The 25,702-nt window shown below is 37.4% G+C and overlaps 1 protein-coding gene across 1 annotated transcript in view; it reads left to right on the top strand.

Moving 5' to 3' along the window:
• The first annotated feature begins 475 nt into the window (after window positions 1-475).
• FAM91A1 (family with sequence similarity 91 member A1) overlaps window positions 476-25,702 on the top strand; it is a 61,299-nt gene continuing 36,072 nt past the window's right edge. Inside the window, exons 1-5 of the mRNA XM_020964956.2 lie at window positions 476-817; window positions 12,862-12,946; window positions 14,332-14,483; window positions 15,579-15,636; window positions 25,629-25,696. Of these exons, the coding sequence (XP_020820615.1) occupies window positions 746-817; window positions 12,862-12,946; window positions 14,332-14,483; window positions 15,579-15,636; window positions 25,629-25,696 (435 nt within the window). The 5' untranslated portion in view covers window positions 476-745. The remainder of the gene's footprint in view (window positions 818-12,861; window positions 12,947-14,331; window positions 14,484-15,578; window positions 15,637-25,628; window positions 25,697-25,702) is intronic.

Genomic DNA, 25,702 nt, shown 5'->3' on the forward strand with positions numbered 1-25,702 from the left:
TCTTAGTCCCTTGCGCATAGTAGCTGCTTAATAAATGTTTGCTGATTAAGTGAGCTGTCCAACATCACACCGATAGTGTTCCCGCTATTGTTATCTCCATTTTACAGATGAGGAAACTGAGGTTGAGGTTACCGGGTCACGCAGTCACTGAGTGTCTGAGACCACATTTGAACTCGAGTCTTTCTTCTGGACTTCAATCCCTGCCCTCTAAAGCCGGATCCACGATTGCCGGATGCTGCGAGCCTTTTAGCCACCAACAGGCCCCGCCTCCCTGGAGGCCCTGGAGGCCCCGCCGCGGCTCGCGTCTCTGTGCGGATAGTGCCCGCGTCCCCGCCCCACAGGTAAGGAGGAAGCAGGAGGCCCTGAGGGAGGTTAATGAGGCGTAGAGGAAGAGGACGCGGCCTTTCCCAACTTTCCCGCCCCGCCCCTTTTTCCCCCTCCCCCTTGCCGCCACAGGCGGAAGTGACGTGTAGTCGGAGGCCGCTTCCGGCGGGTCGAAACTAGGAAGAAACTTGGAGCCGTCGAGACGTACGCGCCCCTCCGCTGCCCTCACCCTTCCCTTGTCCCACGGGGTGGCCGAGGGTTCGGTCCCCTTGGTCCCGGGAGCCCGAGGCATGGAGCGGCCCTGCCCTGCGGCGCTGTGAGCGGCGGAGCCTCCCTCAGGCAGCCCCGGCCGGGCCGTGAGGAGGAGGGAGGCGCCGCCGCCGCCCGCCCGTCAGCCCGTCGGCGCCCGGCACCTGGCACCATGAACATCGACGTGGAGTTCCACATCCGCCACAACTACCCCTGGAGCAAGCTGCCGGCCAACGTCCGACAGGTGAGGCGGCCGGAAGCGGCCGGGCCCGGGGGGGGGCGAGCGTGCAGGGCGCGGAAGGAGGAGGGGAGCGCTTGGGCAGAGTAAGCCCCTGAGCGTCGGGGACCGAAGTCTGCGTGGCTCTCCGGGCTCCTCCGGCCAGTCCATTCCCTGCCCCTGGTCGGAGTGACCCTCCTCTCCCTTCTTCCCCCGAGGCCCCGTTCCCTGAGAAGAAAACGTCAGGTAGGCGCGCTCCCAGAATTAGGTTTTCAGACAGCTTGAGCTAGGGTGCCAGCCCATCCTTTTGCGTTCCACCTCGTTCTGTTCGCCCCCAGTGCCTGGCCTTAGCAGTCTGGGGCCAGCATTTCAGTGCTGTTTAAATAGCAGTCTGTGGCTTGCATAATAAATGCATCAAGCATTTATTAAACGCTTGCCTTGTTTCAGGCACTGTCTAAGCCCAGGGATGGGTGAAAACAATCCCTCTTCCCAAGGAGTTCACAGTTTAATAATGGGGGAGAAAACGCGCGAACAACCTAATGTACAAACAAAACACATAAAGGGTAAATCGGGGGGAATCCGAGGGAGAACATTAGAGTTAAAGGGGGAGGGGTTGTGCAGGAAAGGTCAGCGGGTGTGTCATGTGAGGCACCGTGTTGAGAAGAGATGCTTCTGATTAGGAAAACCATCCAGGCAGGGGAATAATTACATGCATGGCATTTCCCCTTAATCACAGGAATATCAGAGTTGGTTTTCCCCCTGAAGAGGTTGTGCTTGCCCTGCACCTGAAAAGGTGATAGGTTTTCTATTGTCAGATTTGTGTAACCTGGAGTAAAAATGATGGTGGAATATTGGGGTATGTGTGAGAAAATGAAAAAATCCCATGGAAATTTGATGTCTGGTCTGATTGGTTGTCTGTAACATAACCTGTTTACCCCTTGGGTTGACACTCCTTTTAAGTGTTTGTCACTGAATATAGCATAGGATATAGGATCATCTGTTTATGGAGATGTATGTATATTTACGTATACATGCTTGTATGTCATAGATCTATAGCTCTGTATGGACTTCAGGGTCAATCTAGTCCATAGCCTTCATTTTACAGGAAACTCAGGCAAAGTACCTTGCCCAAGGACTCACAGATAATGTTAGTAGTCGACTTGAACCCAGGTCTTTGACTCTATAGCTGGTCCTGTTTCCTCCATATGAACTTCTGGGAGAACCATCAGTTATTTTATTCCTATTTCTCTTCTCTGTGATGGAGGGAAGATGAATGTTGAATATGTGTTACTCTGAACATGAATAATGGTGGCAAAATTGAGTGCTTAATTTAGATTGAAAAAAAGGTGGAATTGCATAGGCTTTTTGTAAGAAAGACTTTAAAGCAATTGGTAACATTAAACTGAATCTAAATTTAGCCATATATAGAAAATGTTGCAAAATCCTCCTGCACAAATTTCTCAGATGAAATTGTGGAACTTCATGGTAGCATCTTTAACATTTTACTAATACTGTCAGTAATTTAAATTACTTGGAAAGGCCGCTGCTTCTATGAAAGGGACTAATGATTTTTCACACAGTACTGTAGTACTTTGAAGAATTTAATTATGTAAAGAAAGCACTAGTCTTCACCAATTATGAGATAAACTATTAAAATTTGTTTTTAAAACCAATTGTATAATGTGATTTGGTCCATTTTTGTAAGACTTTAAAAACTACATATAGTTGAAGGAGGGGAAGAGATCATCATTACAGGATTCTTATTCCAGTTTTTCATTTTAAATTTTGTCTAAAACACATCATGAGATTGAGGGAAAATTCGGGATAAAAGTTTGTATTTGTATGTAGGTAGATTAACTTTAGTCTGTTTTTAAGGTTTTAAACATGAGGTCTGAGTGAAACAAAGTTCAACAGTTACATTCTTGATCTTAATTTTTAAATAGAGGCAGCATGTTATAGATGGAAAGAAGACCAGCACTTGTTTCAGTGGACCTCGTTTCAGTGGTTTAGATATCACCTCTGACTGACTACCTGCCACCTGTGTGACCTTGGGCAAGTCACTTAAACTCCTTGGGCCTCAGTTTCCTTGTCAGTAAAATGAGGTGTTTGGAGTAGATGTCCACTGAGATCCCTTTCAGCTCTAAAGTTATGATTCTAAGTATAGTTTTAAAAGTCTTTCTGAGTCTAACCACCACAATCTGAAGCACCCCCAATCATTTCTAACTGTTACTCCATTTCCTTTAAGTCTTTTGCCCTCCTTAGTGCTGCCAACCAGCTAGTTCTCTACTAAAATGACATTTCTTTACCTTCTCCACTATGCCTCTGGAGCTCCCTTTTCTAGCCCTAATATCATTAATTTTTTTACATACGGTTGAGAGGGAGTATCTCTAGAAAATCTTTGATAAACATGGACCCTTCCATATAAAAAGAAGTCCAGAAAAAGATTTTACATGAAACTGTTAATCTGTTATTTACATCTTTAAAATATACATGCATATACATACATATTTTTATATGATATGGCAGTATAGCATTGCCCTGCTTGTTTATGTCCCTTTCTGAATTTCCTTCTCTCTATTTTAAAAATGCTTCATTGATAATCATTTCTTTTTTCTTTTTTAAAAAAATCACTCTTACTACCCCTCCCCACACACATTTGACTAATTGTTAATATAATTTTGAACTTTCTGTATTTATTAGCTGATCAGGAGCCTTCAGTCACTTAATAGCCAGCACAATAGCATGTACACTTATACATTTTATTAAGCATTATTTCTAATGTAAGCAACAGCAGTGTCTTTTTTTATTTTGAAAAGTATGCCTTTTATTTTCCTTAAATTTTTTTGTTGCTATCTTTTGTTTTTATGGTACTTAACATTTATTAATATATCCTATCTCCTATTTCCAGAGACCTATATTTTGGAACAAAGGATAAAAAAGGAAAAGGACAGTTATGCCAAAGCTAAAGAACGCATCAACCCAGTGTGACACATGCTGTGTTCCATATCATCCCCCTCTTTACCAGCATCTACTATCTTGTTCTTTGCTACTAAAAATATTTTGCTGTATATAAACTTTAGCTTCAGTATCTGTAAGGAAGGAAGGGAGGTCAAGCTTGGCCGTTATAATTTCACAGCTTTCAGTTGTGATTGTTGTTTTTGTTCTTTCTGCTTACCATCACATATATCATTTTAAGTCCTTGCTTTTTGGTAATTATCGTTTCTTACAGTGTAGTAATATTCTATTAAATTTGTGTGCCACCATTTATTTAGCTGTTACCCACTTTATGGGCCATTTATTCTCTGATTCTTTGTTGCTATAAAAAGCATTGCTACAAACATTTTGGTGTATCTGGAACTTTTCTTTTTTTTATCTTCTTTCTTGGGGTATATGCTCATCAGTGGGGTCACTGGGTTAAATGATATGGACATTTTCACTGCATTCTGAGCATAATTCTGAATTGGTTGGACCAGTTCACGTTATATTAACATATTTGTTTCTCTCTTTTTACAACCCTTTTACTGACTATTCTATCTTTTGACATTTTTGCTAGTTTCCTAAGTATGAGGTAAAATCGTTTGTATATTCTACTCTAGAGTTTCCAAGAATGGGATATTTGGAAAGGTAGATAGAGAGCATTGATAGTTTTAGCTCTATATCTTATCTTTTTGTATCTATGTATACATAAGCATATGCAGGAGTAAATTATGTAATTATTTCTGAAGAAATTTAATTTTGTGAAAGAACAAGAATTAGTTCTTAGAAGATAATAAGATTTTAGAGGCAATATCTGTATATATTTAATCTTCCTTAGAAAAGCACAGACTCATCCATCTTGTCACTGGAACTAGAGGCAATCTTTTTAAAGTCTTAGCATGGAATCATAGATTGATTTTTCTCAAATCTCTACAATATCTGCTTGTATCCTTGGTTACATATGATGAATACTGTGGTTGTTCCCTTATAACAAGTTTTGCTGATAAATAACCTTTTTAAAAACAACATAACTAATGGAATGAGGTATATGTAGTTTGCTGTATAAAGTATATGTATGTATATCTTGGCAAAGCTTTGCCTAATGGTTTACTTGTAAAAGAAACTGTACTACTCTAGATATGGGGATAAAGAGTTTGGTTGCCCCAGTGTTCCGTTTCTGAAATTCCACTTAATAGTACATGAATGCCAGCAAAATCAGATGTGGCTCAACATGTTAGTCCCATCTTCTTTCCTCCCTTATGAAGATTGACTTTGGCAGTAACAGGTAATGCCAGGTTCTTGGCATTTGAAAAGGCAAACATTAACCACAAGAAATGATACCTACTAAAATGTTCAAACATATATATGTATATTCTGCTCTGAGCATATGGATTCATCCTATAGTGTGCTGGTGATATCTTACACAGCAATTAGAAAGCAGGCTGCAGTCACAAAAAAGCTTATGAGTGTGCCCCAAATATTTATTGATTGACATTAGCTAGGCAATGTTATTGGTTCTTTGTTTTAATGAAAACTAAACTTTTGGATTTAAAATATGCTAAAGGTACACTTAGTAACAGTTTTTTGCTCATTTTTAAAAATATGTATTTGACTCTACCTGAATCCTGAAAGTATCCCAGCATTTGGCATACCATGTCATTAATGTTATAATTATTTGTGTATGTATCATCCTCTCAACTAGATTATAAACTCCATGTAGATAGAGAATGGAATTTTACTCCTTTGTATCCCTCAAAGAAATAGCTCCCATAAAAAGTAAAGTATGATTGTCTCAAATTAAAATTTTATTTGTTTTAAGTTTATATCATATTTTTTCACTAGTCAGGTCAAGTCAGCAAGCATTGACTAAAGTGTCGGCTGTGAGCAACACTGTGCTAAGCATTGGGAAATACAAAGAAAGCAAAAAAATAGTCCTTGCTCTCAAGGAACTCACAAGCTAATTGAGTAGACAACATGGAAACAATTATGTACAGTCAAGCTATGTACAAGATAAATTGGAGATTATCTCAGAAGGAAGGCACTAAGATTAAGGAGGACTGGGAAGGGCTACGTTTAGAAGATGGGACTTTACCTGAGATTTGAAGGAAGCCAGGAGGTGCAGATGAAGAGGGAAGGCGTTTCAGACATGAGGAACAGCCAGTGAAAATATATAGATGTGGGGGATAGGGTGTTATATTTAAGAAATGTCAAGGAAGCCAGTGTCACTGAATTGAATAGTGTACAGGAGGGTGTAAGGTGTAAAAAGACTTGAAAGGTAGGAAGGGACCAGAGTATGAAGGGCTTTAAAAGCCAGAAGATTTTATATTTGATTATAGAGGTGATAGGGAGCCACTGGAGTTTATTGAGTAGGGAATGACATGGTCAGACGTACACTTTAAGAAGATGACTTTGACAGGTGAGTGAAGGATGGATTGTAGTGGAGAGAGACTTGAGACAAGAAAATCAACTGGCAGGAAATAACCCAGGCACGAGGTGATGAGGGCCCATGTATATGAGAGATATTCTGAAGGTAGAAATGACAGGACTTGGCCACTGACTGGATATGGGTAGTAAGAATGAGGAGTAAAGGATGACACCTAGATTTTGAACCTAAATGACTAGGATGGTCATACTTTCAATAGTAATGGGAAAATTGGGAAGAAGGAAGTAATTTTTGGGGAAAGATAATGATTCAGTTTTGGACATGGCGTGTTTAAGATGTTATGAGACATCCAGTTGGAGATGTCCTGAGAGAGGATAGGACAAGATGAAGACATCTGAGAATTATCTGCATAGAGATGATAAACGTAATCCCTAGAAACTTGATGATATCACCAAGCAAAATAGGATTGAGGGAATAGAGAGGAGAGCCAAAACAGAGCCTTGGGGACCATGTACTATTAGCAGGCACTAACTAGTGGGTACTGGAATTAAGAAGGAACAATCAGGTAAAAAACCAGGAAAGAACAGTGTCACAAGACCTAGAGAGAAGAAAGTATCAAGGAGAAGGGACTAATTGATAGTGTCATAGGCTGCAGAGAGGTCAAGAAGGATGATGACTGAGCAATTAAGAGATCATTGGTAACTTTGAATCATTTGAATGATGAGGTTGGAAGCCACACTGCAGAGAATTCAGAAGACAATGAAAGGAAAGGAAATGGAGGAACTGATTATAAATGGCTTTCCCAAGGGGTTTAGTCAAGAAAGAGAGGAGAAATATAGCACTACTACTATGTGTTTTTGTTTCTCTTCAGCAAGAACTTAGGATTTTACATCTTTTTGGACAGAGATAAATAATGCCTTGGAAGGCTACAAAAGCAGATACCCTGGTTTAGAAGATACATCAGCAATATAAGCAGTCCAGATGTCAGGCAAGGCCTGTAATACTGTGACCAGAGCATTATCATGTTGGCCAGGTCTTGATAAACAGTGAGCACTAGATTGCTTTGGAAGTAATTTAGTTGTGGACATTTCATCTATTTTAATTCAGTCTTTCTTCCAAACTATATTAGGACATTCCACTTTACCCACTTCTGCATGTTTATGTCATATACTTTCAGAAATATGATTAATTCTGTATGATAGAAAAATTACCTTGGAAGGATATTGGGTAAGACTGGAGTAGGGTGTCAGGCAGTCAGGAAATATTGAGCACCTACTATGTGACAAGCACTATGCTAAGCACTAGAGATACAAAGAAAGGCAAAAGATGAGAGATAACATGCAAACAAGTATGTAAAGACAAAATATAGACAGGATAAATTGGAAATAAATTAGTAGAGGAAAGGCACTAGAGTTAAAGGGGATCAAGTAAGATTTCCTATAGAAGATTTTTCCTGGGATTTGGAGGAAGGTATGAGGCAGTGATGAGGAGGGAGAACATTCTAAGCGTGGAGGTGTGAGGGTGGAAATGCCCGAGTGAAAATGCCCAAGAGTAATCCAGACTTTACAGGTGATTGGATTTGAGTTTGAAGAAGGGGAAAATGATACCAAGGTTTCTAGTCTGGGTGATTGGGATCATAAAGTTGAGAGGCAGAAAAGAACCTAAGAGATGATATATATCTTTCCTCCTTTTATTTTATAAATTAGGAAGCAGGGGCACAGAGAGGTTGTATCTTTCCCAAGATGAAATTAATGTTCAAAGTAACTTGTAAGGAAACTTAATCTGACAAGTGTATAGGATGAAAGATTGAAAGTAGGAAGCCTAGTAAAAATTGAAAACAAGCAGGAAGCTGTTTAAGTAATCTGGTCATGAAGTGTTGAGGTTGAGGGTCTGAAATTGGATAATGGGTATAAAGAGCAAGATCAAGGGTTAATAGCAAGACTAGGCAGGGCAATCAGCTAGGAAGCTGATGTAATGGGGAGTGAAGGAAAAGCAATGACACTTCCAAGTTTGTGAGTCTAGGAACTCAGAGAATAATGCCATTGACAGAAATGGAAAAACTGGTGAGAAGAGACCATTTGGGAGAGGGTGGCAATATGTGAAGTTCAGTTTTATAATTAAAAATATAAAGAAGCATGACAATCGTTTTGTTTAGCAACATTTATCACTCAGTGAAGTTGTTGTGGATATAGTTTCTGAGAAGTTTAACAGTTTTCTAGGGAGAAGTTGAGGAGGGTAGTTGATGGAAATTTTGTTAATTTCACATTATGACAGCAGTTATAAATGAGGGCTAGGTTTGTGTCAAAAGAGATAAAAAGATAAGTTATTAGTGTCCCAAAGTACTTAAAAATTAATTTAAACTATTTCCTAATTTCTCCTTCTGCAGAATATTGTGAGCAAAAAGGTGAAATTCTTTCTTTTTTCAGTAATATTTTTTCTCCAGTTACATGTAAAGACAATTTTTAACATTCATTTAAAAAAAATGTTTAAGTTCCGAATTTTCTCTTCCCTTCTTCACCTCCCCTCTCCCTGAGACAGTAAGCAATATGATATAGGTTATACATGTTCAATCATGCAAAATATATTACCATATTAATGATATTGTGAAAGAAGACACAGACCCAAAGGAAAAAATGGAGTGAATTTCTAATTTCTAAATTTCTAAAACGGCCTTTCTAGGTTTCTTCTCCCCTTCTTCCACCCAGTCATATTTCTTAACATGAGAAAGAGGCGGCAGTATAAATTTATGTTGCTCATCCTCGGTCTTCATTTCAGAGTTCTATCTGTCGAAATCCCCAATGGGTTTCAAAAGAAACAACAGTTCATCTGAGTGCTTTGAATGGAATCTAGCCATAGTGTCTCCAGATACACAAAGAAACTTCTTGCTATTTGCATAGTTCATTCAACAGTTCACTTGCAATCAAATAGACTATGCACTCAAACCTAATCTCTGTGCTTCTAAGAAATGAGAAATGTGGTGAAAGAATAACATTGTGTCCTTTAACATTGTGTCCTTTAAAAAAAATTGCTTCAGACAGAAGAAAGCCTAGAAGAACTAAGAAGCACTTTAGTGTTTAGAATTGGACTGTTAAGTAGAAGAGGCATGGCATACCTAAAGAGTTTTGGGAGGTGAGATATGGAATAGGCAGTGTGGTTGAGAAAAGTCTAGTCAAGGGAATATGTGAAATAGGAAAAAGTCATTAGCATTTGTTGAATTATTTTGTTGGGGTTTTTTTTGTTTGTTTTTGCTTTTAGGCAGTTGGGGTTAAGTGACTTGCCCAGGGTCTCACAGCTAGTACGTGTCAAGTGTTTGGTCTGAGGCCGTATTTGAACTCAGGTCCTCCTGACTTCAGGGCCGGTGCTCTGTCCGCTGCACCACCTACCTGCCCCTGTTGAATTATTTTGTGAAGAAAATGAAGTCAACTCTTCTGGGTATATAACATTTCAGGAACAATACAGTTCTAAAGGTACTCAGAGATAGAATTTTTTTCAAGCTGTCTCAGAGAAGGGAACATTCCAGAAGAATAGAAAAGAGCTTCAGTTGTGCTTTTGCTAAACAAACACAAAAAGGCAATCCTTATGCTTGTTGTCGTACCTGGAGAGTATTCTTGATGAAAATAAGAGAAAAGATAGGCTTTTGTTTCTCCTTCCATTCCTCCAGAAAGCAAACCATACATTTATTACAGTTTGACACAGCGTTGTAAGAATTAAAAATCCTGTCATGTTTATGTGGATTTTTTTTTTAAGAAAGCATCTGATGTAGTAGAACAAAATTCAGCTTTAAAGGCTCTCAGACAAGGATTCTCACAAATATATTAAGTTTATAAAAGACAGAGATGTGACTAGCAATCAAGTCAATAAGCATTTAATAAGTGTTTACTATGTGCCAAGCATTGTGCTAATTACTGGGAATACAAATACAAGCAGAAAGACAATTCTCGCCCTCAGGGAGCTTATATTCTAATGAGGAAGGACATGGTAGAGAAATTCTGGAGTCAGAAGTGGAGCCTGGAGAGTTATGAAGACATGGCTGATCTGGATGCTTTCCTTGAAATGGAAAATCTGGGAGAAACCAGCTAATCAAGGGGTGGAGTGTACTTCCAGTATGAGAAGTCCAGGACTGAGGAGGCTTCTGTGGCATAGTAGCAAAAGTCCAGAGAATCATAAGTGGAGCCTGGAGAGGCAATAATGAATGTATTCAGGAAGAACAGGTTTGTGGTGAAAGAGTGAATCTTGTTTTGAACATGTTAAACTTTAGGTATCAGTGAGTTGACATCTTTTGGAGATGTTTCCTGGGAAGTAGGAATACAGGTTTAGAGCTCAGAGAAATTAGGGCCAGAGATAGATATTGGTGACATTGGAAGCCTTGGAAAATGACAGTGTAAAAGCTGGAGGAGGAGTTACTGAAGGAAAAGTTAGAGAAGCAGGCCTTCATCACCTCATGCCTAGAACTGTTGAAATAGCCTACTGGTTTGTCTCCCTGCCAAAGATCCCTCTACTCCAGGTCGTTTTCTACTCAGATGTCAAAGTGATTTTTCTAAAGCACAAGTTTCACCATGTCAACTTTTCTCCCTTCTCCCTCACTCAGTTAGTCTCATTAGTTCCCTAGTGTCCCCAGAATCAAATGTAAAATCCTCTGTTTAGCATTTAAAGTCCTTTTTTCACAACCTCCTCCTGGCCTCCTTGACGTTCCTCACACAAGATACTACATTTGTCAGCTCTGGGAATTTTCACTGGCTTTGTCTCGTGACCGAAATGCTCTCCCTCCTCATCTTTGCCTTCTGACTTCCTGTCTTCCTTCAAGGCCCAGCTAAAATTCCATGTTCTGCGGGAAGCCTTTCCTGATTTCCTGTAATTCTCATGCCTTCTCACTGTTGATTGTCATCAGTTTATCTTGTGTATATCTTGCATGTTGTCTCCCTCCTATAGACAAGCTCCTGGAGAGCAAGAGACTGTTTTTTGCCTTTCTTTGTAACGCTAGTGCTCAGTATGGTGACTGGCACATAGTAGGTGCTTAGTAAATGTTTACTGACTGACTACTGAAAACTAAGAAAATGTATTATCTGGGAAGCCAAGGTAAAAATGTGTATCAGAAGGAAGGAGTTGTCCATGATGTCAGAAGTCAAGAAGGTGGTTAAGTACTCAGAAGTATTCAGTGGATTTTTTCAATTAGGAGGCCATTGGTGAGTGACTGACTTTTAATAGTTTTAACAGTTTTAGTAGAATGGTACGAATGGAAGGCAGATTTTAGGAAGTTGAGATAAAAAAACCAAACAAACCAAAAACCTACTCAGAACTTTGTAGTATGTAAATTAATATGCATATATATACATTTGCATTATGCTATATGATCTTATCAATTTTTAAAAAAGATTAACTCACCATGCAGTACATTAATGATATAATGGGAATAGTGAGGGTATCCTACTCTTTCAATAAGCTTGGCAAAGTGTGCGTGGAAGGAGGGGAGAGGAGGAGAGAGGGAGAAGGGAGGATGAGGAGAGAGGGATAGAGAGAAATGAAGAGAGACCGAGTGAGAGTCAGAGTGGAGAGAATGGAATCAAGGGTACAGATAGATTTGCTTTGGCAAGAAGATAGTCTCCTTTGAAACTGGGCAGAAGGAAAGGAAGAGAATTTGGGTGAAGACACAGGAGTATTGAAGTATGGATGCACAAGATTTGAAGGTGTGCAGAACAGTTGGTGCCTCAGTCAAATTGAAGGGTAAGATTGACCACGAGAATGTGTGAGTTATTAGTAGAATTTGGGACTTGGGCTGTATGAACCAAAGCTTGGGAACTTATGTTTGTTCTTCGGTACTATACTGCCTTCCCCCGCCCTCCAGCTCCCTCAAGACTATTTATTACTAGTTCTTAGTCCAAAGCAAATTTGTTGATCCTTTTTATAGGTGCATGTCCGTGATTACCTCAACTGAACTAAAAATAGAATTAAAAATTATCAGTATGTTTTGTATTATGTATATATATAATTGAAAATATACTGATTATATATATAAAATATATATATATATATATATATATATATATATATATACTTTTTCATACTAAATCAGATTAGTAGGAGATCAGTCTTTTAAATAAAAGCAAACTCTTTGTTAAATATACTATTCTTACCATCAGACTGTCTTCTTGTTTATTCTAAGCCACTGCATTTTAGGTGAATATTAAAATGAGATACTTTGGATATTTCTAGTAAACAAACCTTGGAATATAAGACAGAACTGTCTTAATACTGTATTATGTGTTTTTAGAAGATGGCATTCTAGGAACATTTTCTGTGTGTGTGTGTGTGTGTGTCTGTGTATGTTAAAAGTTGGCAGCTGGGTGGTACAGGCAATAGAGCACTGAGTCTGGAATCAAGAAGACTTGAATTCACATCTTTGCCTCAGGCACTTACTAGCTGTGTGACCCTGGGCAAGTCATTAACTCTGTTTACCTCAGTTTTCTCATCTGTAAAATGAGCTAGAGAAAAAAATGGCAAACCACTCCAGTGTCTTTGCCAAGAAATCCTCAAATGGGGTCAGGAAGAGTCAGACATGACTGAAACAATTGAACAATAGCAACAAAAAGTCTTCTTTATTTCTAGTGTTAGAAGTTAAGAGAGATAAAATGAAATTAGATAGGAATTTTAAGAAGTTTAAATTTGCATATTTATATTTTTGAAAATACTTTAAATTTGTATAATTATTTTCTAGGGTCTTGGAAATTCACAGAGAGAATATGAAAAGCAAGTTGTGCTCTATAGTATCAGAAATCAGTTAAGATACAGAAATAACTTAGGTAAGTAGATATTTTGTTGTTCTGCATAGTACTGATATTGATTTTTAATTTGAATCAATTTTCCACAGTTTTTCAGTGTGTACTTTATGTTACAGGCAGCATGAGGTAGTTGATAGAAAGCCAGCCTAACTATTGGGAAGACATGATTTCAGATTATTTCTGACCCTGGACAAGTTACTTTCTGTGCCCTAAGCAGCTCTTTCAGACCATGTAGTTGCTGTGCTGATCTACATTGATAGAGGGAATTTCTCTCCCAGAAGTTACTAAATCAGTGAAATCATAGGTCCAGATTGAAAAAACAAACCAAACTCTCATTCAGAACTTTGCATCATGGAAATTAATAGACAGATATGTATATTTGCATTGTCCCATATGGGCTTACCGATTAAAAAAAAGTAACTCAAATGTAGTACATTAATGGCTACCATATTTTCTTTGTGATTTCACTGAAAATTATAGTAGAATACTGTATTTTGCTTTTAGTTTACTAGCAGTGACTTAATCTCTCAATTTAAACCTTTCCCTCGTTGTTTTGTAGGTTGGGAGTATGTGAATTTATATTATTTTTACCTTCTAGATGACAGTTCTTACCTTAGTATCTGTTTCAGATATATAACTTTAATGATAAGCACTTTTTATAATAACTAGAAACAATGTTTAGATATTATATTCATAATGTTCCTAGTTTCTTGTGGTTTTTGTTGTATTTTCTTTAAATCCTGAAATGATAGATTTATCATTTTATTTTATTATTGGCCATTTTCTTCTCTCTAAATTTTTTAATGTTTGTTTTAGGCATGACATTTTAAAGTTAACTTGCTTTTAAAAGTATCTTGTCAGAGTCTGAAGGCTGCATAAATTAAAAAACCCAGATTATTACTTACTTTGTTTCTACTCTAAGTTGGCATTTAGTTTAGCTATCTTTCAGTTTTCTGCTGGTCTAAATATAGTAGCTTTTGCAAGAAAAAAATGACATTAATTAATATTATACAACACATTTAATGGAGCCTTGCCTTATTTAGCTTTTTGGAGTCATATCCTATCAAATTACTCTTCTGAGCCTAAATATAATAAAGTTTTATTCTAAAGTTCAGTGACTTCAGGTACAGAAAAATCTTGTTATTCTAGTTATTTTTTTCTTAAGAATTGTTTCTTGTAGTGTCACGAAAATTCCTTTGGTTTTCTTAGATGAAAAGGGAAAACATTTCTCCATTATTTCTGTCTCTGAAATTTCGTTTTCTCATTTGGTTCTTCCCATTTTTTCTAGTTTCCTGTTTTATTCTTTTACTGTTTGATTTTTATTTTCTGTTATTGATGTACAGATTTAAATAATAAGAAGCACCAACAGTGAAGAATTACTGATTTGTTTTACTTCTTTTAACCAGTTAAGCATGTCAAGAAGGATGAACGCAAATACTATGAGGAATTGTTAAAATACAGTCGAGAACATCTCATGTTGTACCCCTACCATTTATCAGATATTATGGTAAAGGGCTTGAGGATAACACCATTTTCTTATTATACTGGGATTATGGAGGTGAGTTTCAGCATTGTAATTATAATTAAGAATGGATAAACTCTTATATAGGAAAGACTTCTTGTAAACCACAAATCAAAGACAGAATTGTGAATGATGTTAGTCTTTGCACTTGTGTGCACATGCACACTTTTACCTCTTTTGTAACATTGTAATTATTTGTTAGTTAAAATTAGTTGTAAGATTTTTTTTGCTTCTAAAATTGAGTGTTTTAAATTGTAATTTCTTAATATTTGAGGTTCTTCGTAATTTTTAAATGTTAAGGTTAATGAACCCTAATAAAGTAGATAACTATCTAATTGCTGACTATGCATGTGGTATAAATAACCCAATACATTGCATTAAATCAATGGAAGAATAAAGAAACATGCTTTTTGGGGTCTTCACTGTTAATCCTTTGCCTTAATAATTGCTATTTGATAGTACCTTTGGCTCAAAGAAACTTTAGATCACTTATCCCAAACCAGCCCAATTCTATTTTTTCCACTGTAGAATGTTCACTAAACTATTGGCTCTTTTGGTTTGTAGCTACTGTATAGGAAATGGGTCTTACTTCCACATTTATCCAGGTAACTAAATAATGGGGAAACATTTTATAGTTGGCTGATTTAGGATGTTGATATCAACCTATTTTTGACTTACACATAAAAGAACAGAGAACATTGAAGGGCTCAGTTCTCGGCTAACATCTGTTAACTCCTATTCTCTGGTCTGCTGCTGACTGGTCTACTGGGCTTTTTATTAGAGGGGCCACTGTTTAATTTTCTCTTATGGAGGAACTCTGGATTTGGATGTATGAGAATTGAAGGGGCTGGGCTCCTGAGCTTAATTTTTTTGCTAGTTATTTCATCTGTTATCTCCACAGAGCAGAGGAAATATAACTGTTTGGAACTCATAAAATGGGAGAAAGTCACATTTCTTAATATTTTAAATTGAGACAGGGTGTCATATGGTATAGATTACTAACCTATGATGTTACACTTGTAGCATAATTTTTGTAGGATAACCAAAAATAATTACATTAAAAATCATATTATTAGCCTAAGCAAAGTTCCCTTAAAATCTTTATAGAATATATTGTTTTCTTTTTAAAAGGACATAATGAACAGTGAGAAAAGCTATGATTCATTGCCCAATTTTACTGCTGCTGACTGTGAGTATTATTCATTCAATTATGTTGAACAGAGTAATGCACAGATGTATGTATCTTTTATGACACTGTCTTGAATTACTTTGTTTAATTTGAAGCATTGTAGACCAGTTGACAGTATTGATTTTTCATAACAATAGGATTCATGTGAATTGTATTAAGTAGTTCATTTGAGGTTCAGTACTTCATCTAATCAGCAAAGACAAAGAGAAATTAGACTGGATGAAAGGGGAAATAATTATTTATTTCTAGAGGCAATCTATTCTTTCCTGGGAGTTTTGAATGGCATTAGTGAGACCACTAGTAGATACTAGGTTGTTTATGTATTTTTTAAAAATCTAATTTTGATGTATTGTCAGGATATAATGTAACTCTCTTGATGTCTTTTTTCTGAGAGTGACAGCTGCCAAGTAGTGATACATCTGTCTATATATATCTATATCTAGATATATCTATATCACATAAAATATATTATGTTCTTGGGAGTTCTGTAAGTATATAACATGCTGATTCTGTTTTACCTGTACAAATAGACTCATCTTCCAAGAACATTGTATTTGAGCTTGGTGTCCCTTTTAATATTTAGTGAATTTAGAGTAGTTTGAGAATTGGCCAAAAGAATGATCTCCAGAATAAGTAAAAAGCCGTTTTGGAATTAGCATTTCTTATTTTATCAGTGTTTCATTTAATCCAGGAAACATTTTTTATGACCCTGTGATATTCCAGGCATTGTGCCTAGTTGTTGCGGAACCCCTAAATTTCTAGTGCTGTAGGGCAACGTGAGAAATTCTTTAACATTTAGCTGAAAGAACAGTATATAAATGGGTTAAGTGCTGATAATTTAGAAACTGAATAGATGTGATTATTTCAGTATTTTTCTTTAAATTTCTAACTGTTAAATAAATGAGGTGAAATAATTGTTATGTATATTGAATGAGGGTCTTTTTAAAAAAATTTGACAAATACATTTGCAAGGAGAAGCAACTATTTGTGTTTTGGATAGACTTTCCATTTACTTACACAAGACAAAATATAAGCAAGGTTTTTTTTTTAAAAAGAACATATAATCAGTGAGAAAAACTATGATTCATTTTGTAATAACATGTAATTAATCCAGTTTCTGTTGTTGTGGTTTTACTAATATAATTTAAAAGTAAAACTGAATTTTCATTAAGGGGGAATGTTCAAATAAGCCCATTTAGAAAGAAAACAAATATATATAAAATGAAACTTAACATTGGATTTCAGATTCTTAATGATTTTAAAAAGGCATGGTAATTCTTATTTTTTAAAGATTGCAAATAAAAATTAAGGTATTGTTTACTGTCTAGGGAAAACTTTTTACCTAAGTTCAAAAGCACACAAAATAAAATATTAGATTTTGTTTGAAGGGAGAGGTAATTTATAAAACTGGCTTCCATTGGTCGAGCATTTGAAAATATAAGTTATATATGCCTTGTATTAAAAAATGTCACTCCCTAAAGAAGACTTACAAATCTAGACAAATATGGTAAAGATAAATAGAGGATTAGAAGGAGGCAGAGGATTTTAGATAACAGAATCAAAAGGATTTTGAAGGTAGAAGGGACCTCAGGAGTCATTTAGTCCAAACCATATCTAACCAATAATCTTTCTTATAACATTGCCAGAAAGTGATCATCCAGCTTCTACTTGAAAATCTCGAATAGGAAGAAGTCTTTTCTCTGAAAGCAGCTCATTCTAGGCCTGATTGTTTGGATTTCCCCCCTTGTATTGCTCTAAATCTGTCTTGTCAGAGATAGTAGATTGTTTCCTGTATGGGTTGGACTCTGTGGTCACTTGAGGTCCCTTCTGACTTTTAAATTCTATGATTCTGCTTCTCCAGTTGTACCTTGTTCTGTACTTTGGGGCCAGACCAAGTGTAGACCTTTCAAATATTTTAAGATGGCAATTATGCCCCCGTATGTGTTTTCTGAGGTAAATGTCCCCTGTTCCCTCAGTTGATTCATAGAACATGGACTCCATACCTGTCCAGTCCCCACACCATCCTAGTTGCCTTTCTCTGGAAGAATTAATCTTTGTGAAATGTTTTGTGAAATCTTAGTCTCCTATCAGATGCTATGTTTAGTTCTTCAGTTCAGCAAACGTTATTAATTTTCTACTATGTGTAAAGGAGTGTGCTAGGTGTTTAGGAATATAGATAGAAATAGATCTTGCCTACAAGGAGTTTACATTATATTAGAAGGTTACTCACAATCAGTCAACCAGTAAACATTAAGTGCCTGCTATGTGCCAGGCTCTGCTGAGTGCGGTATATACAAATTATTCTTGTATACATGTTTACATATTTAAGTATTTATAATGTCTAGAGATAAATAAATGCAAGATTCTTGGTTATCAAGTGTTATAAATACTTATTTGTCTATATGCCATAGTTATTTACAAAACCTTAAGTGCCATGAGAACAGGGACTTTTTTACCTGAACTTTTTTTGTGCCTGGCACAATTCACTATATACAAATAAGTACTTAATAAATGACTACTGAATTTAATTGAAGACCTAAACACAAATCTGTACTGTACGTGAACAACAGCACTAACAGTATATCTGTAGCTTATACTAATAGCACTAGAATTCAGTTCAACAAATAATTACCGAGTGCCTATTCTGTGCCAGGCAGTGCTAAGAACTTAGGCAGTGAAGACAAAAACAAAACCCTACTGCCCTCAGAGAGTTTTGTTCTTCTCAGAGGAAGCATGAAGACTAGTAAGTAAATGTAAAGTAGATACAAAATAAATGGAGTAATTTTTGGGAGGAGGTAGAATATGAACAACTGGGGCAGTCCAGAAAGACCTTGTATGAGAGGTAGCATTTAAGCTGAGCCATGAAAGGAAAGTATAATTCTAAAGACAGGTGAAGAGAGAGTATTACAGGCATTGGACAGAGAGACAGTCCATGCAAAGGCCTAGAGGTGGGAGGTGGAATATCAGAGATGGGGCATAGTAAATAGACCGGTTTCATAGGAATGTTGAGTCCATGTGGGAGAGACTTCTTTATCATGGAATTGAAATGGTCAGATCTGTGCTTTTAGTACCCCAAACTGGGGAATGGATTGTGGAAGAGAGAGGCAAGAAGCAGATCAATTAGGCAACTGTTGCAGTTGTTGAAGTGAGAGGTGATGAGTGTTTGAATTAGTGTGGAAGCTATATAAATTGAGGAGATGTGCTAGAGATGTGACGTTTGAATTGACAAGACTTGGCAACTGATTTTATAGGGGGAGACTCAGGTAAAGGTGAGTAAATAGTCAAGAATGATGCTGAGGTTTGTTGAATCTGGATGACTAGAAGGATAGCAGTGCCCTGAATACAAAAGAGGAACTTAGAATAAGGGAACACTAGTAATATTAATAGTAGTATAATTTCATTACATTATAGTTTAAGTAGGTATTAGTAGGCTAACATTTAAAATATTTTAATGGGAAATCTGTGGTATATTGTGAGAAGGAAATATGGTAGTTTAAGAAATATTTCAAAGGCAGCTTTGTTGATTTGCCTGGTGTGTGGCAGTAAGGGAGTATGTGCTCTGCTTTGGGACTCTTGCTCTGGATGATTGTGGTGTTTTGGGAATTAAGTGCTCATGACTGCAGTGGAGGCAGGTGTGCCATCTCTCCATGATGAGAAATGGAATGCAGTAATTAGGAATGTTTCTCTTTCTCTGGAATTCTACCCTGACTAGACTGGGTAGTAGGGTCATTTCTCTTCCTTATCTTGGCAGCAGCTGTATGTCTCTTTCCCTTCCCCCATTATCCCACATCTTCACTGCCATCAAGTTCCCATGCTAGTCCAAGCTAGTGTGAATCAGCTTTTCATCTAAAATGTAAATGAACTTTCTTATTTTTGTACTTACTCTTTGAGATATGAATGCAAAAAGAAATTAGTCATCCACAAATGAGGAAAACTCTTAATCCTTGGCAATAGAAAAGAAAGCAGTGACAAATAGGACTTCAAAAAGAAAAGCGAAAGGTTGTATAGGGAACTTACTAGACTGGCAAATTGAGGGAATGCTACAGAAAGGCTTTATCCAGATTCCAGAAAAGCATTTAACAGTCTCTCATTCTATCATTATACCCCAGATGGAGAGATGAAAGATAGATGATATCAACTTAATTCAACTTAATTAGATTTGTGAATGATTGAATGACTAGACTCAAAGAGTAGGCATTAATGACTAGACTCAAAGAGTAGGCATTAATGGGTCAGTTTCAACCTGGAGAAAGCTTTCTGGTGGAACACCCCAGGAATCTGTCTCTTGACTCTGTAATATTCAGCATTTTTATTAGTGACTTGGGCAAAGATAATATGCTTTTATTGCAGATAACACAAAACTAGGCTTGAATGGTTAACAGATTGGATGATAGCCAAATGATACACAAAATATCCAAAATGATCTTAACAAGTGAATAGACCAAATTACAGTGATAGACTAAACCTAAAAAGATGAACTATAACAGCAGTAAATGTGAAGTCATAATGTGGGTCCAAAAAAATCAACTTCATAAGTACAAGATGGGGGAATGGCTAGGCAGTTCTTCCTGTGAAAAAGATATGGGGAATTTATTTACAGTTTACAGTTTCAAGATGAGTTAGCACTATAATATGACAACCAAAAAAGCTAATTTGATTTTAGGCTATGTTAAGAGAGGCGTAGTGTCCTGAAGTGAGGTCCTGCTGTATTCTTATCTTGAGCAGACTACATCTAGAGTACTGTGGTCAGTCTTGGATTTCACATTATAGGCAGGACATTGATAAGTTAGACTCAGAGAGGGGGAACCTGTGGCCTTGAGGTCACATGTTGCCCCATAAGTCCTCAAGTGTGGTTCTTTGATTGAATCCAAACTTCGCAGAACAAATCCCCTTAATAAAAGGTAAAACTTGAACTCAGTCAAAAGGCCACACCCAAGGACCTAAAAGGCCATATGTGGCCTTGAGGCCACAGGTTCCACACCCCTAAGCTAGATTATGTCTAGAGGGGGACTGCTGAGTTAGTGAATGGATTGGAATTCCTCTCCTATGAGAACTAATTGAAAGAGCTCATGATGTTTATCTTGGAGAGAGATTAGGGCTGGATATATAGTTCCAAATTATCTGCATAGAGGTGATAATTAAACCCATGGAAGCTAATGAGGTCACCAAGAAAGAAAATTTAGAGGAAAAAGTCCTAAAGAAGAGTCTTAGGGAGAGCACCCACAGTTAGGGGACATGATCTGGGTGGTAATCCATCAAAGAATACTGAGAAAAAATAGACAGGATGAGAGAGTAGGAAGAGAGGTGATTAACAGTGGAAGGTGTGTGTATGTGTGTGGAATGTGACGATGATGATGATGATGATGATGATGATGATGATGATGATGATGTAATTTTCTGGGGAAGATGAGCCAGGTGCTAAATGCAAAGGAGGAAGAAGGACCTGTGGATTAGAATCTTGATAGACATAAATTTAGATTGTGAGTCTAAAAGGAGGAGAGGTTCCTGAGTGATGGTGTTTCTGCAAGTACCAGTGAGGTATACTGTTTTCTGGCTACCCTTCCAGTACAGGTGTGTCAAGAGGTGTGGGTGAATGTGCAGGACAGCCAATGGTAGAGAAGAGGATCAGGGATTTAGTGTAACTGGGGTGGCACGGAGCCACGTATCAGTGATTGCTATAAATGGAAGGAGCGTGAGAGAAAGGTCTGGGAAGAAAGGAAATTTGTTCACTATGGAATGACAGTTTCAGAGAGCACAATGAAAGAGATTAGACGTGGTTGTGGGCTTAAGTTTGAGGAAGATAGGGATGAAAGAACAGAAAGTGAGTTGGGGATGGTTTTCTCTTGGGTAGCTAGACATCGATTCATCCAGAGATAGGGCCAGAGAAACTTTTGGTGTGAAATTGTTAGCTAAAGGGATCATAGTGATAGATAAAAAGTAAAGATGATAATTTCAAGGTTATTGTTGCCAGTCAAGGGTGATGGGTATAAGGTTTTAGTGACTCTTGCTTTCGTGGAGTTGGGGTGGGGGATGGGAGGTAGGTGGTGTCACACCAGATTCCTCCTTTGCTTGGTCAGTAGTCCATCTTCTTGTTCTTTTGGGATATTTGGGGGAGGGGCAGTGTAGAGTCAGTAGGTTAGTGGTTGTAGTGTAGCTGGGTCCCAAGAACCTCCTTTAAAACATACCTGGATTTTCTTATAAGGCAGCCCATTCTACTTTTGGCTAGTTCTGATTGTTAGCAGATTTTCATTATATGAATCATAAATTGCCACTTTGTAGTTTGCCTTCAGGGACAAAACAGAACAAATGTAAATCTTCTTTTAAGTGCCAACCCTTCAAATATCTATTCCTGTCTGTCATGTCTCCCCTCAATCTTCTTTTTTTTCCTCTAAAACTAAACATTCCTAGTCTTCAGTTGATCCTTATATAGCATGCCCTTACTATCCACTCTCCTCTGGACATTTTCCAGCTTATCTTTGTCCTATCTAAAATGTGATTGCTGTAACCGAATACAGCACTGAGCTTCATATGTGATCTGAATATGCTTACCTTTTAGTTCAGTTCAGCAAACTTATTAAATAACCACTATATGCAAGGCACTTTAATAAGTGATGAGAATATGAAGATAAAATTCTTTGCTCTCAAGGGCCTTGTGATATTCTGAGGAAAATAATGACAGTTCCATTAGTCTGGGACACAGAAGAGATGCGGAAAAGAGTGCTTTCAGAAAACTTGAGGCAGCAGAGCTTTTAGCTGGAGATCAAGCAAGGGTTCATGGAATAAGAACTCTCTCCCCTTCCCCCTCCCCAAGATGGTGTGCAGTCTGATATAGGCTCTACATATACATTCAGATTAGACATTTTCACATTAGTCATGTTGTAAAGAAGTATTAGAACCAATGGGAGGAACCATGAGAAAGAGGAAACAAAACAAAACAACAAAAGAAAAAGAGAGATCAAATAGTATGCTTCAGTCTGCATTCAGACTCCATAGTTCTTTCTCTGGATGTGGATAGCATTTTCTATCATGAGTCCTTTGGAGTTGTCTTAGATCCTTGCATTGCTCAAAAGAGCCACATCTGTGGAAGTTAGTCATCGCATAATGTGGTTGTTACTGTGTACAGTGTTCTCCTGGTTCTACTCATTTCACTCAGCATCAGTACATATAAGTCTTTCCAGGTTTTTCTGAAGTCTACCTGCTCATCATTTCTTGTAGCACAACAGTATTCCATAAGATTCATATACCACAACTTATTCAGCCATTCTCCAGTTGATGATTGGATAAGTTCACAACTCCACCAACAATGCTTTGGTGTTCCAAGTTTATCACATCTTCTCCAACAGTTATAATTTTCCTGTTTTGTCATGTTAGCCAATCTGATAGGTGTGTGGTACCTCAGAGTTGTTTTGATTTGCATTTCTCTAATCAGTAGTGATTTAGCTGCTCATCATTTCTTTTAGCACAGTAGTACAGAATAATGTTTTTAAATGCATAAAATAAAAGGCATAAGATTTTGAAAGGAAACCAAGTATATTGAAATAAAAATATAACTTTTCAATCAAGTCCACAGATACCCTCCCCCCTTAAAAAAATCAATGCACAGACTCATGTAGGGTCCATGGGCCCCAAGGTAATAACTCCTGCTTTAGATGGAGATAAATGGAATAGTGAGGAGGTATAGGCAACAAGTGAACATTACTTATTTTTAAAAGTTTAGCAGTGAAGGGAGAGATATAGAATGATAATTTGAGGGTCTGCTGGTTGAGGGGAAGGATTTTGTTTGGTTTTAGGATAGGGGAGACTTGAGTAGTTTTTTTTGTCAGTGGGGAAAGAGTCAGGAGAGAAAGAGTAGAGACTGAAGATGAAAAGAATAGGGAGTATTTGGTGCAGCAAGGTTCTTGCGGGGGGTAGGGGGGGTAGGATCAAGACAGAGGTGTTTTCCATAGAAATATTCTTAACACCTTGTGGTTACTTTTTCTAGTATTAGAAAGGATTTTTAAAAAGGTCATCTGGTCTATTGCTCTCATTTTGCTATGATTAGAATGAGCTCTCTAAAAGATGAGATTTGCCTAAGATTTAACAGATAATTAATGGTAGACCCAAGAGCACAACCCAGGTCACCTAGAACCCAGGTTATTTTATTTCCAACTTAATAAATGATGATGATGATGATGATGATGATGATGATGATGATGATGATGATGATTGTGCTTATCACAGACAAAACTATTCCACACAGTTAGCATGGTCTGTTGGACAAGTAAACACACCAATTATGCCCTTTCTTAGGAAGGAGACACAGGAGGGCTTCTAGCACCTCTCTTACTAGCAGGTTTGCTTTTGATCCAGTCAGATGGGAAGACAAGAATGGAGTCATAATAAGGGGTTAAATAAGCTTACTTTATTCTAGCCTACTATTCTCAAAGGGAGGTTGCTGATAATGGGAGCTCCAACTACTTCAGCATTCCCTGACAACCCTTCTTGCAGGGGCTGGCATGAGGGGGCGGGGCAACTACTGCTTGTCTCTATGGGATCAGTCGAGACCAGCACAGCATGTGCACTTCCCTAAATCCCCTCAAGCCTCAGTGGGGGCTGGTTGAGGCAAACACAGATTCCCCTTCCCGAGCCTTGATGGGGGCCGATTAAGGCACTCACAGCATTCGGCCTGCACATTCACTCCTATGGGGATCTCTGGTCACTGACCAGTGCCCACGTGCTTTATAGGGCAACAGACAAAGAAGGCATATTGCCAGCAGTAGCCTCACAATTTCACATCACTTTGCCCCTATATCTGCCGTGACTGCAGAGTAGAAACTTTTTTGAACCATCATTGTGAGAACTCATATGTTATATTCGGGAAGTAGAGATTGTTATGGCTATGGATCCTGGGAAGAAAACTTTAAGAAAGAATAACAAAAAATCCACTTTACACACACTAAGATTTCACCTTCCTTACGTGGTCCAACAAAAATTTATGAACGATATTTTTTAATAGACGTCACTGTACCAAATGCTCATAATGTCCAAGCTACAAGGAGTGGAAATTTTTAAAAATATAGAGATCTAGTGGAAGAAGTCAAGACGGTATAGGAATGAAATGAGGTACATGTTATCCCCATCTTCCTGTCTCCTATTAGAGTTGTCCTAAAGATGCTTTCAGTGAACCCAAAGATGAATTTACATATCCCGATACCTTTATTCAGTTATAAGAGATGGTTATTTTGTCCACTTGTGTAATAGGTCATGGAACAAAAAATGTGAAAGAATAATAGTAGACCAGTGACTTGTTTCATATCTCTCTGAATTCGATTGTGAAAGATGAGAATGAGATGAATCATGATGATAATTATAAATGATAACTTATATTTATATGGCACTTTAGGATTTATGAAACCCTTTATCTTATGTGATCCTCATGACAACTCTTGAGGTAGGTAGTGTGAGTATTATTATCCCTATTTTACAGATGAGGAAACTGAGGCTCAGAGAGGTTAAGTGACTTGTCCAAGTTCACACAACTATTTCAACTGCACCATGAAGTACTGTTAGTATTAGGAGAGTACTATACTTCAGGTACGTAGGCTTTCACAGACTGACCTGGGACCTAACATCTGTTTTTATAGGCAAATGAATTCCAAGTTCCAGACAACTGGCTTAAATTAAAACCCCATGCAAAAGTTGGAGGTTTTCCTTGAAAACTGTAATTTTTTTCTCTTCTCTTGAAATTAAGAGATTTTCTGCTTTTTGAAATTTTATCTCATTCAGAGAAATATTCAGTAATCACAGTAATGCTCGTTGTTATGGTTGTTATGAAATACCTTTAATTCTGCTTCAAAGTATTTCTTGCTAATTATTCTTGATTTTAGGACTTAATATTCAGCTAAGTATTCAAGGAAGAATAAAAGCTGAGAATAAATTAGTAAGAATCATTTAAAGTATATTAATATTAAAAGTATATAAGGAATGTGTAATTCAGAGTTTTTTATTTTCAGGTCTAAGGCTTCTTGGCATAGGAAGAAATCAATATATTGACCTTATGAATCAGTGTAGGTCATCAAAAGTAAGT

Source organism: Phascolarctos cinereus, unplaced genomic scaffold, assembly GCF_003287225.1.
Source record: "Phascolarctos cinereus isolate Bilbo 61053 unplaced genomic scaffold, phaCin_HiC Scaffold_4;HRSCAF=312, whole genome shotgun sequence".
Classification (NCBI taxonomy): Eukaryota; Metazoa; Chordata; class Mammalia; order Diprotodontia; family Phascolarctidae; genus Phascolarctos; species Phascolarctos cinereus.